This window comes from Mytilus galloprovincialis, chromosome 2 (genome assembly GCF_965363235.1).
Source record: "Mytilus galloprovincialis chromosome 2, xbMytGall1.hap1.1, whole genome shotgun sequence".
NCBI classification, from domain to species: domain Eukaryota; kingdom Metazoa; phylum Mollusca; class Bivalvia; order Mytilida; family Mytilidae; genus Mytilus; species Mytilus galloprovincialis.
In genome coordinates, this window is record NC_134839.1 from 6,031,043 (window position 1) to 6,044,053 (window position 13,011).

A 13,011-nucleotide genomic window follows, 5' to 3' on the forward strand; every position below is an offset into this window, starting at 1 on the left:
AATGACTTAGCAAGATATACAAATAAATCGACTTGGTCGATATCCTAATAAAACTTTTGACCTTTAATTAAGAGGTTTTTTTTCATTTCATTGCGTTTTTACACGCCCGTCAAAATTTTGACAGGACGTATTATTGTATACATCCGTCCGTCCGTCTGTTCTTCCTTCCACCCGTCCGTTCCTCCATCTATCAGTTATTCTGTCCGTCCGTCCGTCCGTCTATCTTTCCGTCCAGCGTAAACATGTCGCACCGTAACTTGAGAACAGCTTATCTAGTTTTCATGAAACTTAACAAAGTTATTTCTTGAAATGGTCAAACGATCTATAAACCTTTTAGTGAAAATCAAATGAAATCTTATTGAGTTACAGAACTTTGTAAGTAAAACAGGAGTGTGTTTTTTTTTAACATGTCGCGCCATATCTCAAAACGATTTATCATTATTGCATCAAACTTTACACACTTCTTAGTAATATAAATCTTAACTTCTGCATACTTTTTGGTGATGTTTTAAATTTTGTTTATTAAGCGTTATTTAGGTTTTTTTTTGTAAAAAAAAGGGGGGGGGTCACATATTGCGATGTATCTCAAAACCTATATAATAAATATCATAATGTTAATGTTAAAAAAATAATTAGATATCAGCTGAGACTACTATAACACATGTTATAGTAGTCTCAGATATCAGTGTTTGCTAATGAGTATTTATATTCCATTTAAAATTAGTTTGAAGATCAGTGAAATAACGGATACGTCTTTCATTAGGAAAATGTGTAGTACTATAATTACCTATGTAAATAAATGTAAACACGCCAAGTTTACTTTATAATAAATATATATCTAAATTCTTTCGTAAGACAATGTTCAGATCCGTGTTAACGTTGCTTTTCATAAATTGTTGGTTTTAAAAAAATATATAAAAAACCGGGTGATATATATAGACGAAACCGGGTGATTGTTAGTAAACAACAATGACGAAACCGGTGTATTTAAATTTGACATGACCCATTTCTTTCGTTCCATACACAGAAATACAAGTATTGAGATGCTCATAATGACTAGTTTTGCAATCTCCGTGTCAGTATCTATCTTCCCGTATCTTTCATTCCGTACAATGTGAACAATTTAACGAGAAATTCAACAATTTCGAGGCAAGGTTCACTCAATTCGTCATTTTGACATGCATTTTTACTTATTTCTTCGTTAATATACAACGGTTGTAGAAAATATTGCATATCACAATAGAAAATAGTTGTATATGTATATATATTCTTCGATATCATTAAAAAATAAGAAAATAAGGAGAAACCTAGCTTTCTTCTGTCTATTGATGTTCCGTCATTGTGCCGGATGTTAGATACCATCGAGTCCGATCAAATTTTGCCGGTGTGGTTTAGACACAGTGAAAGTATATGGTTAACAAGTATGGTTGAAAACTAATGCAACTATAGGTTATCGATGTTCAAATCTCGTAATTCAATTAAACTAGGGGAATCGCATGACTTCAAATAGTAGCAAGACCAGGTACGTGAAAAGCGTCCACTTCTATGCATGGATCATCCGACATGTTTTTCGGAGCAGACCCTGTTAAAGAAATCCGTATAGTATGAAAATGAACAAGCGTAACTGGTATGTACAGGTATGTGAAAACACCACATGATAAAAGTAGAGGGTATGTTATTGCCAAAAAAAGGAAAGTTGAAATAATCCCGTTTCTCGTACATCCTTAATAGAAGTTTTAATTGAATGTTGTGTCGTTGTTCTCCTCTTAAATTTAATGCGTTTCCCTCAGTTTTAGTTTGTTTCCCCGATTTTGTTTTTTGTCCATAGATTTACGATTTTTGAACAGCGGTATACTACTGTTGCCTTTATTTAATTCTGTGTCAATATTGATGAAAAAATAAAGGAATGAATCATATTTTCTACTTTCTGGTGTATTTCTAATTTCAATTTTGCTGAGATATACAGTATTAGGCGTACGCACTCATTTAATTACGTGTTTTAAGTGACAGCACATCTTCACTATATCTTTAAATGAAATTAAAGAACTTTGCAAGATGCTTTTTTTTCTCTAAGAAGGTTCCATATGCTTTTTGCTCTATATGAACAAAACAAACTAGTCGGCTTATTAGTGATGCACAATTAGTACTGATTTGAACTCTGGTAATCAGCTGGAATAACAATCCACCAAAGTGAATAAATATAATACGTCCAGTATTTTGATGATACCAGTTCGATTGTTAATTCCCTTTGTTAATTTGACAACTAAGCATACATATATAGATACACTGCCTGACATTGCAAAATTTAATCGTTTACATCCTCATCATTTGAACACTGGTCGATGGTTGTCATCAGCACTATTGTATCATTAATAAAATTGATTCTTTATATGGAAATAAGTCAACTCACTGCACTTTGCTTTGAGTATTCCGTTGGTAGTTTTATTCATATTAAGAAAAACTAACTTCTATGGAAAAATCGAACTTAGATTAAATTGACTGTTTTCTCTCAATCAAATTATGATTTTGAACAGCGGTTTACTACTGTTGCCTTTATTCATCAACCTTTGATCATATAGCTACTATTCAAGTGCTTCCCATCATTGACTTTCGTATGCCAAGTTTTGAACGTTCCTTATAAGATATAACCATAAAAGTACTTAAACGCATCACATTTATAAAGTGTTATCATCATTTTTATTTTAGAACGGAGTTATTGCCGCTATTGTTTGATTGATATGCTACGAGAATATCGTCAGATCAATAGTCATTGCTTCAGTATTGACATGATTTTTAAGGTATTGGTCTTAAAGCTGAAGAACTTAGCAATAATTAATAATTTTCCTAGTTCTCCAGGAAAAGATTACATATGGATTTGGCTGTTCCTTCATCAGTGTTATTGTCATATTCTTTAAATCAAATGTTTAAACCAACTTTGAAATTTTGAAATACTTGAGCTTAAATTCTACCTCTGGAATAGATTACCTTAGCTGTTTGTGGCAAAAAAAAAATGGCAACGTTTATGTAATAAGACAAAGTCAACTCATTATAAAGTTTCATTTTCATTTATTTTATAACAAAATAAAACAATTTGTAAACACATTAACATAAACAAATAACATCAAGAAACGTAGTAACTTTTAACATTATTACATGTACTCAATATAAAGCATTTTAATGACATATTGACGAATAACCGTCAGAAATTGTAACCTTATTGCTGCTGTCAGCAATACCTATATCACAATAATATAAAGTTTTTTCTCAAAGTCTTCAGGTTCCTTAGAACATCATCGGAAATGTATAAAGTTTTGAAGAATCATTATGATTATAATTAAATCAACGAGATCTGACTCTATAGAAAAATATTTGAAAAATGAATCCGTTTTCAATTGATCGACTCCGTTCTCAATTTAGAATTTTCAGCAAAGGTTGGCAGTCATCCGTGAATACTGGCTTCTACTGTCTTTGAAAACCTTATTGGATGATTAGGATTGATGTGTAAACCTTATTGGATGAGTAGGATTGATGTGTAAACCTTATTGGATGAGTAGGATTGATGTGTGTAATCTTTTGAGACTAGTAATTCCGTACCGTATATTTCGCAAGTCCGTTTTACTTTGTATGTTTCATCTAAGTCAAAATTTAATCAGGTTCAAAAAATGTATCATGGTCCTTTCACTTGCTTTTAAACATTTAACAATTGGAGCAAAGCCGGTTATTGTGAAAAAATCTACTGGAAATAAAAACTCGATGCGAATTTCATTCTAGTTTTAAACTCGGAGTTCTCTTGTTAGATTATGAAATATCAATGGTTTAGCAGCATGATATTCTAAAAACTAGTTTATAACTTGTCCAGAATATAAAATAAAAATTAAACGGAACAGTAAAACAGAAAATTGATAACAAAATAACATTACCAAAATAATTTACGGCAGCATTATTTAAAAAGTCAAAAGCAAATTGCACCATTTGATGAACTAGACAAACAACATATAGACCCGTCACAGGAACTTGTTTTAGCCTTGCTAAACATGATACATGCGTTCATATGCGTTATTAGGAAATCAAAATACATTTCTTGTTAAACAAGTAAGTAATTCATACTTTTATGATTTATCAATGAATCTTAGGAACATATTATATATACTGTTAAAGTACTATCCTTAAAGGCTTCATAAAGTATTTTCAGATGTAAAATCTATGATCAGTAATTGGTTGGTTTTTATTTACAATTTTATCTTTCTAGTCAAGTAGTAAAAAATACAGAGAGTAAAAACTTCTTTAAAAAAGTGTGTACAGACATTCAAACAGATTATTTTTTGAATCTAATTTATTTTTAATTGAGTGTAACCACTTGTCAATTTTGTTTTCAAAACATATTTATTGTTCACATTTAATGTCAGTTATCCTGGTTAATTTTAAATTTAGTCCAAATATCTATGATATAATGGATATCATTTGTTATCACTAGCCCCCATATTATTTTTAACAAAACAAAATTCCTATAAAATATGGTTAATCCCTCAAAGAAGTTGACATGAAAAACATCCCTTTACAAAATACAGTTATGGAAAACTAAGAGAACTACCGTAAATTTGTAATTCTTACACATCCAAATTATGTGCACAGTAATATTTTTGGGGTACTACATGACTTCTTTCGCAAAAATATTTGGGTATAAAAACAACTAATTTGGAACATTTTCATTTTTCAAAAACACACCAACGAACTTTCCGTTTCAAAGAAAACAGCACATGTATACAAAATTTGGAACTAGCACCTTAATAATAAAAAAAATCAGTGATGTTCAAAAAAAGCTACAGATATACATTGACTCCAATCTCATTGTCTCAACATTGTATCCAAAAAATTATTTTTAATAACATTCTTAAGGTCTGCTAGCTAGAATGTTTTTTAAAATGACCAATGTCCTAAATTGTGTATAAATTACAGTAACTATAAAAAAAAGTCAATTTTGTCCATTTGAGTTTATATACCATTTTATAAATTGGTCTCCATTTAGTCCTGTATTCATTTATTGTTTCACAGTATGGATCAGATAAGGTTGTTAATTCTGGTCTCATTTAGGCACAAGGAATTAGTTGTCTTTTGACAGTGCTATAGTAAACTGTATTATATCCTTTGACTTTTGTCACACAATATCTGATTCAACGTCTGAAAACACGACATGTCCAATGTAATTTTGGTAAGGACTTTCTGGTGGACTTATTTCCGATTGTTTTAATATTGTTATACCGGAATCCGAGCCAGACGAATCATGCCTATCTTTAGCCTGTTAAGAATAAATATACATATGATATACATTATACACAGGAATATATATTATAAATGGACACAGACCATATTATAGACAAAATGCTTAATTATGAAAAGACATTTGTAAAATCCATTTGAACTATGATAAGGGGGAACAATTCAGTTCTTGTCCATATCAGGAATAGATAGCAGAAGAGTTGTCTGTTCTGAAAATTAATTTATCTCTTCTAGTATTGTTACATTCTTTTAAAGTGTGGATTTGCATATCCGGAAAACATTTATTTGTTATGTTTTTTATTTTCAATAATAGATTTCGCTATCGGTTACTATCTTGTAAACGCTAGGTGGATCCTAGAGAAAACTTTTGACCAAAATTTGCATACAGCGTTTTTTAATTCCTTTTTTGTTAATATTGTTTCTGACTGTACGATGTGTAACCTGCATTTATTAAGCCACATATCATACTAAAGGTAAGGCTCAATACGGCCGTTTGCAAGCTCACGATTAAAATCAGTGGTAAAAACTTCTATTCCCGATACGACCCATTCCTACGTCTCGAAACACAACATTTAACGTTATAACCTTCCATGTAATTACATTGTATGCTAAAAAATCAGATGTGGTAAAATTGATATCTTTTCTGGATAAAATAAGGAGATGTGGTATGATTGCCAAGGAGACAATTGTTCATTAGAGACCAAAAATTATAAGTCATCTGTAGGTTAGGAAATTATCAATAATATATAAACCACAAGGAAAGATAAAAAAGAAATATGTATTAGACAAAAGTATTGAGAACATTTTACAAAAAATAACTGTCATTTCATTAGTAATGTACTTCTTTTAGGGATAAGGTTTTGGGAACGAAGAATATATTTCATTGATGCGATCCAGCGACAATACGTTTTACTAGTATCGATCTTACTAGTAATTGATAAGTTACAATACGCACCTGATCATCTGATAACTGTGGATGCACTGCCTTACTCCGTACCAATGGGCTCCGTTTGGGTAAAACACATTTATCAATTCCACCACTGACAGGGGCCAGCAATGGGGTAACTGATTGTTTTCTCACAGGACATCGATCTGTAGCTATGTATCCAGTAAGGCACGATAAGGGGATTTTGTAGATGTAACATGGTGGGCGTGTCATTTTGTCTGAAATAAAGAAAATTAGTTTTCTTTAGTAAATATAGCATTTAGTTAAGACAAAAAGATGCCTAAATGCTTTTTTTTTTGCATTACATGATGCAGAATTACTTATATATTGATTTTCCGTATGAAATTTTAAAATACTTACATGATGGTGATGACGGTGGTGTGTAAGAAAAATCTTTCTCTTTGCTTTTGTCTATTGGTGAATTTGGTCCAGCTGAGGTTGAAAAGAATATGTCGTCCTAAAACATAATGGTAATCCTGTTATTATGATTCGCTAGACAAATTGTTAAAAAACATTACAAGAACCCATTATTCAATATTATTTATGTACTCGTCAAAAATGCTAGTATGAGATTTGTATGCCGTACATTCGTATTGTCTCCAAAAGACTTAAAAGTAACGCTTGAATAAAAAATGGCAAAATGGCAAAACAAAGAACTAAGTTGGGGAGCATTTAGGACCCAAAATTCAGTGAGAGTTTGCAAAATAAGGCTAAAGCGATGTATTCCTGGGGTAGAAAATCCGTAGTATTTCGTAAACATGTGATTTTTGACAGAAGTCCTGGCTACTGGTCTGGTGATACCGACGGGTAGTTATCCTTCAACAGCACCGAACAAGTGGTTGTATATTAACTCATCGTTAGAATTGGATCTATAATGGGTTTAATTCCTTACCAGTCAGCATGCTACATAAAATAATTTACACAAACTAGGAATATTTTTTGTATTACAACTGGAGAATACAAATTAAAACAAAAAAAATGTACATTTGCCAAAATAGTCAAAAAGTAAGTTTGCAACTTGAGACAGATTTGTAGATTGATACTTTAGGATCACTTTTGCTATTCCGAGGGTCTTTTCGTCGTTCATAACTTTAGCGTTTATCAACAAATAACGTTTTTACTATTTGTGTTTGGAGAATGACAACACTTGTTCATTTGAAATAACAACATACCTTCGATGTAATGAGACATAGATCTGGCATGGTCATTGTATGAACCAGGTTACCATTGATAATAAGTCGTATCTCAATCGTGTCTTGGGTAAATGCAAGAATATATGGAAAGGCACAAACTGAAAATAGTTTAAAAAAAAAGTATTTAACATTAGTTTGATTCAATACTGTATACTGTATTTGATTCCGAAATACTAGTACCCCCCCCCCCCCCCGTAAAAATCACAATATAAACAATTAATTTTCATGAGTTTAATACATAGGCTAGATAAACATAACGTTGTTATAAATTGGAAAGCATAATTGTGCAATTAAGACGAAAGATATGCGTGTCATCTTTATATTGCTTAAATTTAATAGATTTTTTTCTAATTGAAATATTAAGAAATTTTCACAACATATATATGCACCGTATAACATTTTAAAATTTGTTTTACTCAAGATGACGCATATATTGTTAACAAGCACAGCTAATATTCATATACTGATTAGTAGAAACTCGGTCGTACTAGTTAAAAGTTTGACAAGTACCAGATTCAAACCACTACCAGTATTCAAATATACATCAACCAAGTCGAAACAATTTCAGTCCTGCAGCCGTTGTTTTTATGATGATCGAGTGAAGAGATACTTTACTAACGTTTTTATTTTAAATAATTTGATCATATTTATTAATTTCTTACAATTGCATTTTTTTTTAAATATGAAATGTCTTTACGCTGTTCTATAGAACTTTTGGACTATTTTAAATTTCGGTCTATTTCTGAAATTAATACTTACATACTTTTGATTTATAACCATGTATGCTAACATTGCCCATGTGAAACTTTAAAATTGTTTGTATAAACATCGAACGACAAAAATATGTGACGTAGAAAATTTTCTGACGTCAGACACGCGAAGCAATTGTTTCTTTTAAAATTGTAACACGATGATGACTGCTGTACCCATATTTTGACTATTTTATTTATTATGTTGTTAGTTCAGGCATCACTCTAAATATAACGGAATTTGATGAGACTGTCATACAAAATTAGAGGTTTAGCGTTATAAAACAGCAGATTTAATCCACCATTTTCTACATTTGAAAATGCCTGTACCAAGTCAGGAATATGACAGTTGTCCATTCGTTTCTGATGTGTTTTGTCATTTGAATGGTGCCATGATAAGGGACTTTCCGATTTGATTTTCCTCTAAAATCAGTATTTTTGTGATTTTACTTTTTATTCAAATATACGACAACAGTTTAACCCCCTCATCTGGAGAGGATTGTAATCAAACTAATCTGGTACATGCCTTTTAACCTATATTGCAACTTAATAAATATATTTCTAACCAACAATGAAACCAAATTTATATTGTATGTAGTTTTTCGATTAAATAAGCTTACCAATTGATTTCGGCTCAGAATTCCAATGGAAATCAAAGTCAAAGGTGATGTCTTCCGACAGCTTTTGAAAATGACTTTCATCTGGAAAAAGATCTAATATATATACGATATGTCATATATATAGATTCTGGTGGGTTGCAAATATAATTGACTGCATTATACATAATCTTCACTCGCTGTATATTTTTAATTAGAAAGCAATATTTTTATTGAGTAATAAAATGAAGACTCCATGTTTATTCTTTTAAAATGTCTATTATATCGATCAAATATAACTTTCCATTTCATCAATGAAATGAAATGAAATGAAATGAAAGGCGTAATTAATGAAGTTTTATTATGTGATCATAAGTGACGGTTGTATTTGTTTTCTCTGCGTACCCCTGACAAAGTTAAAGCTGGACTGCTTATCATGTATCACTAACAATTGAGTAGTGAAAGCTTCAACACTGGAGTGATATATTAAAGAAAAAATGTCAAATACTGTTATTTTCTCATTTCTATAGAAGAGTGATACATAAAAGGAACATATCAAGTACTATCATTTTTCATTCACATAGAAAGGAAATGCTCATAATTCACCAGCCAGTGTCACTTTATGTTTGTTTTTGCTACTACACAGAGGCTCCTATATATAGGTTATATCTTTCGATGTACTATACATCTGTAGCCTTCTTAGTGTCCCTGGTGAAGTTTTCCCGAAAGAGCAATCACAATGTTCACTTCCGAAACAAACATCATATCAAAAATGTTATCACGAATCCAGCAACAAAATATTAGCAGGTTCAATAAATAAAGGCAACAGAAGTATACCGCTGTTTGAAATTGATAAATCGACTGAGAGAAAACAAATCGGGGTTACAAACTTAAGCCTTTTACAAGAAATATAAAAGTTACTGAGCAAATACCTATTATAACTATTTTACACTGCTAATACTTGAAGCGTTAAACAATTTAGAATGTACTAAAACCGTGAAAATCAAAGATATTTTAATCAGTCTTTAATACTTTCATGTTGATTCTATATACTGTTATTTTTGTTTTGATCTTTTCTGTGTTTGTTTTTTTTGCCATGGCATTGTCACATGGTTTTTCGTATTATAAGTTTGGATGTACTTTTAGTATATTTGGCCTGTCTAATGTGTTATTCAGTTTACTCAGTAATTACATTTACTTTCTTTTCTGAATTAAACATATCTTACAATTATAGCTTAATAGTAACTCCACTTCTTCATCTTCATAGATATCTAACGATGACACAAGATTTACCTGAATAAATACAAATCAGTAATTAACATACCTGTAAGCGTTTTCTTTTATATTTTAAACATTTATCACAAACGGTTTTACATAAGCGTTTTAGTGAAACATAACATTGCATGGTAAACAATACGAGAATGATATTTTTATACATGATTTTTTTATGTCCATTTTGAAGAAGATTACCTCAGATCATTTTGAATATCATATATGGTGCCAGGATATAATTTTTTTCACTTATTAAGAAATTTCAAACATTTAAACGAACAGTAACTTGTTAAACATCGATTTTCACCTTTTTAAATTTAAATTAAAATTTAAAGTTTTAGTTTTGTAATTAATTGAGCCACATCCATTTGGGGAAACATGGGAACTAGACTATACATATGTTTGATTGTATATTTCAGTGGGGAAAAGGATAAAGTTATTACAGTAAAATATCATAACTGTTGTCCTCTGTTATTGTTAATAAAGAAATAAATGTGAAAATAAAAATGTTTCGTACCTTGTTGGCCTCAATACTGTACATCTGTAATGTGTCCCCATTTTTCTCGTTTATAAGGTCAAACTGATTTTTGTATCCTACACATATTTGGTTATCATCTTTACTACCGTCGATCAACGTTATAAGTTGAGGCACTTCGAAAGACTGCAATTCCTGTGACATGAAAGATAGATTAGGTTATCAACGGATACTTGTATATTTAAGTTTATTACATGATACAAATTCTTGTTGTAATTGACGCTATTACACACATGTATAAAGATATCATATATGTTTATATCTAACGACCAGATACTCCACAACTATACCCCCTTTAGGTTCTGCATAGCAAAAACACATTGGTACCTTTATCAGTTCAATGCGACAGTTTAGAATGAAGACCGATTCCTATATTTCATTCATAATTTCATCAATTCTATTACAATAAACATTTCATCGAAAGTTACATTAAACATAAAACGATAGATTTATATCATTGCCATCAACTAACAGGACTTTACACAAAATGCTTATTTTTACGTCGTTTATTTGTTTTTCATAAGCAGACTGGATCCATGCAACTTCGAACTGACAATGTTAGTGACAATCTCAAATTGAATAAGCAACTACCTAATCTTCATAAACAATTACCTATATCTATACAGGAAAGCAAGAGTGTTATAGAATTAATGCTTACCCTAACTAATGTAAATTCATTGGCCGGCTCAATATCGACAGTAGGACACCATGATGTCCAGGCAGAAGAATGTTTCCATGTAAACAGCAATAGACGTCTTTGTATAGCAACTATCATCCTTAGGTATCTGGATTCTGGTCGACTTAGAGCATATAAATGGCAGCCTGAAAAGAATTGTTTAAACAATGGTAATTTGGTATAATGGCAGATAATTTAATCATTTGCTATGTAGCCAGTGTTAGTTACGGTTTAATTTAATAATTCAATTTGTCCTTAAATTTTATCTAAGGTGGCAGATTTAGTCAACAATGGATAACCGATGTTCAAATACTTTATCCGATACTAATGTGGTGTCCATCATAGTAATTACGTAAAACTTAAGGAAATGCATTTACACCAAAAGGAGCAAGGTTGCGAGCGTCAATAATGAAAGCGTCTTCTTGGGTATGCATAACCCACCATGTAAATCCCCAATCAAAGGAAATGTCGCAATGACTAATGAAATATCTAAATGATAAGTTTGGGCCACAGTAGTTTACCGATGTTCAAATCTTGTAAATAGAAAACAAAGAGACAACTCATGGTAAAAAAAAATGAGTTAATTGAGTCAATACAACAAGCATATATAAAGAGATATAATCGAAAGATTGATTGATTGATTGTTGGTTGCTTTAATCGAAAGATAATGACCGACTCTTTGCCAATTAACGTAATGAAAGTACATACAATGATAAAACTCATTTATCAAAAAGGGACATATTCCAAGGAAACGTCTTAGTATTTCTTTTTATTGGAAGAGACCCCTGAGTAATGAATTCATTATTTTTAAAAAACATTTTAAAGCTGAAATTTTGATAATAAGGATGTTTTCATCAACAAAAGCTTAAATGGCATTATCATTATGGTTGGACAATAAATATTAGTTTTTTGTTAAAAATTGTGTAAATTAAATTAAAACCTATTATAAGTCTTTTTCATAAATTATGATATTATAATTATTTGAGTATACAACATAAAAGCTTTTAAAAATGAATATATGAAAAAAAATAACCTTTGGTCTTTTCGAGTGTGTGATCTTTAAACTCTGTCCGACCTCGGATTACTTCTTCATTGCTCTCTCCTTCAAAGTCAACAAGTCGGAAAATAGCTATTTTCCCATCCTTTCCTGTTGATTGAAAATTTAAAAGAAAATCAAACACAGCAGATGTATCTTCACCGCTGGAAATATTGCTTTAGACAAAAAGCACCTGCTCATATCATCTCCTATTTTCTATATAATTATTTTATGAAGTCTATTATCTCCGGTATAATTTCCTTTACATCGGCAAATTTTTTATAATACTGACCTGTTAGGAACAAAAAACTGATTAATCAAGTTATATGCTATGCTAGGCAATATTCCTATGTATTCAATGTACTTCTCGTTTAAAGTGATATAAATTGGATATATAATGATTTTTGAGAAAATGAAATAAAGGAATTATACAGTGTAAATGGTTGTTAATGTTCATATTCGTGTTTTAAGGTTTTAATCAAAATAGAAAAAAAATACTTAAATTTGCGTCAATCAATCAACATATAGTCGCAGTCACGTAAAATTGGCACCATGTTTTTTGTCAAAAAAAAATTAAATATCAGTCGCGTGTACTCAAGATGATGTTTTTCATTTAGCGAAAGTAAAATCCTGTTCAAATATCCACTACTGTCCTACCTTTTATTGTGTTTCCACTGTATAAACCTGACCTTCACATTTTTCAAGATTATTTACATTGTAAAACAGCCATC

The 13,011-nt window shown here is 30.8% G+C and overlaps 1 protein-coding gene and 1 long non-coding RNA gene across 5 annotated transcripts in view; both read right to left on the reverse strand.

The window, feature by feature from the left end:
- Nucleotides 1–3,046: 3,046 nt before the first annotated feature.
- On the reverse strand, nt 3,047–4,166 carry LOC143062747 (uncharacterized). Its single transcript, XR_012974834.1, has 2 exons — nt 3,539–4,166; nt 3,047–3,476 (listed from the first exon to the last, which is right to left on the reverse strand). It is a non-coding gene; the product is annotated as an uncharacterized LOC143062747 (long non-coding RNA).
- Nucleotides 4,167–5,010: 844 nt separating this feature from the next.
- The window catches only part of LOC143062745 (GTPase-activating Rap/Ran-GAP domain-like protein 3), a 126,286-nt gene continuing 118,285 nt past the window's right edge, over nt 5,011–13,011 (reverse strand). For all 4 annotated transcript variants that reach the window (XM_076234510.1, XM_076234512.1, XM_076234513.1 and 1 more), the window contains exons 20-28: nt 12,278–12,391; nt 11,227–11,390; nt 10,551–10,703; nt 9,988–10,054; nt 8,786–8,866; nt 7,396–7,514; nt 6,584–6,680; nt 6,233–6,441; nt 5,011–5,296 (exon numbers count right to left, since the gene is read on the reverse strand). In XM_076234510.1, the coding sequence (XP_076090625.1) occupies nt 5,156–5,296; nt 6,233–6,441; nt 6,584–6,680; nt 7,396–7,514; nt 8,786–8,866; nt 9,988–10,054; nt 10,551–10,703; nt 11,227–11,390; nt 12,278–12,391 (1,145 nt within the window). In that variant the 3' untranslated portion in view covers nt 5,011–5,155. The remainder of the gene's footprint in view (nt 5,297–6,232; nt 6,442–6,583; nt 6,681–7,395; nt 7,515–8,785; nt 8,867–9,987; nt 10,055–10,550; nt 10,704–11,226; nt 11,391–12,277; nt 12,392–13,011) is intronic.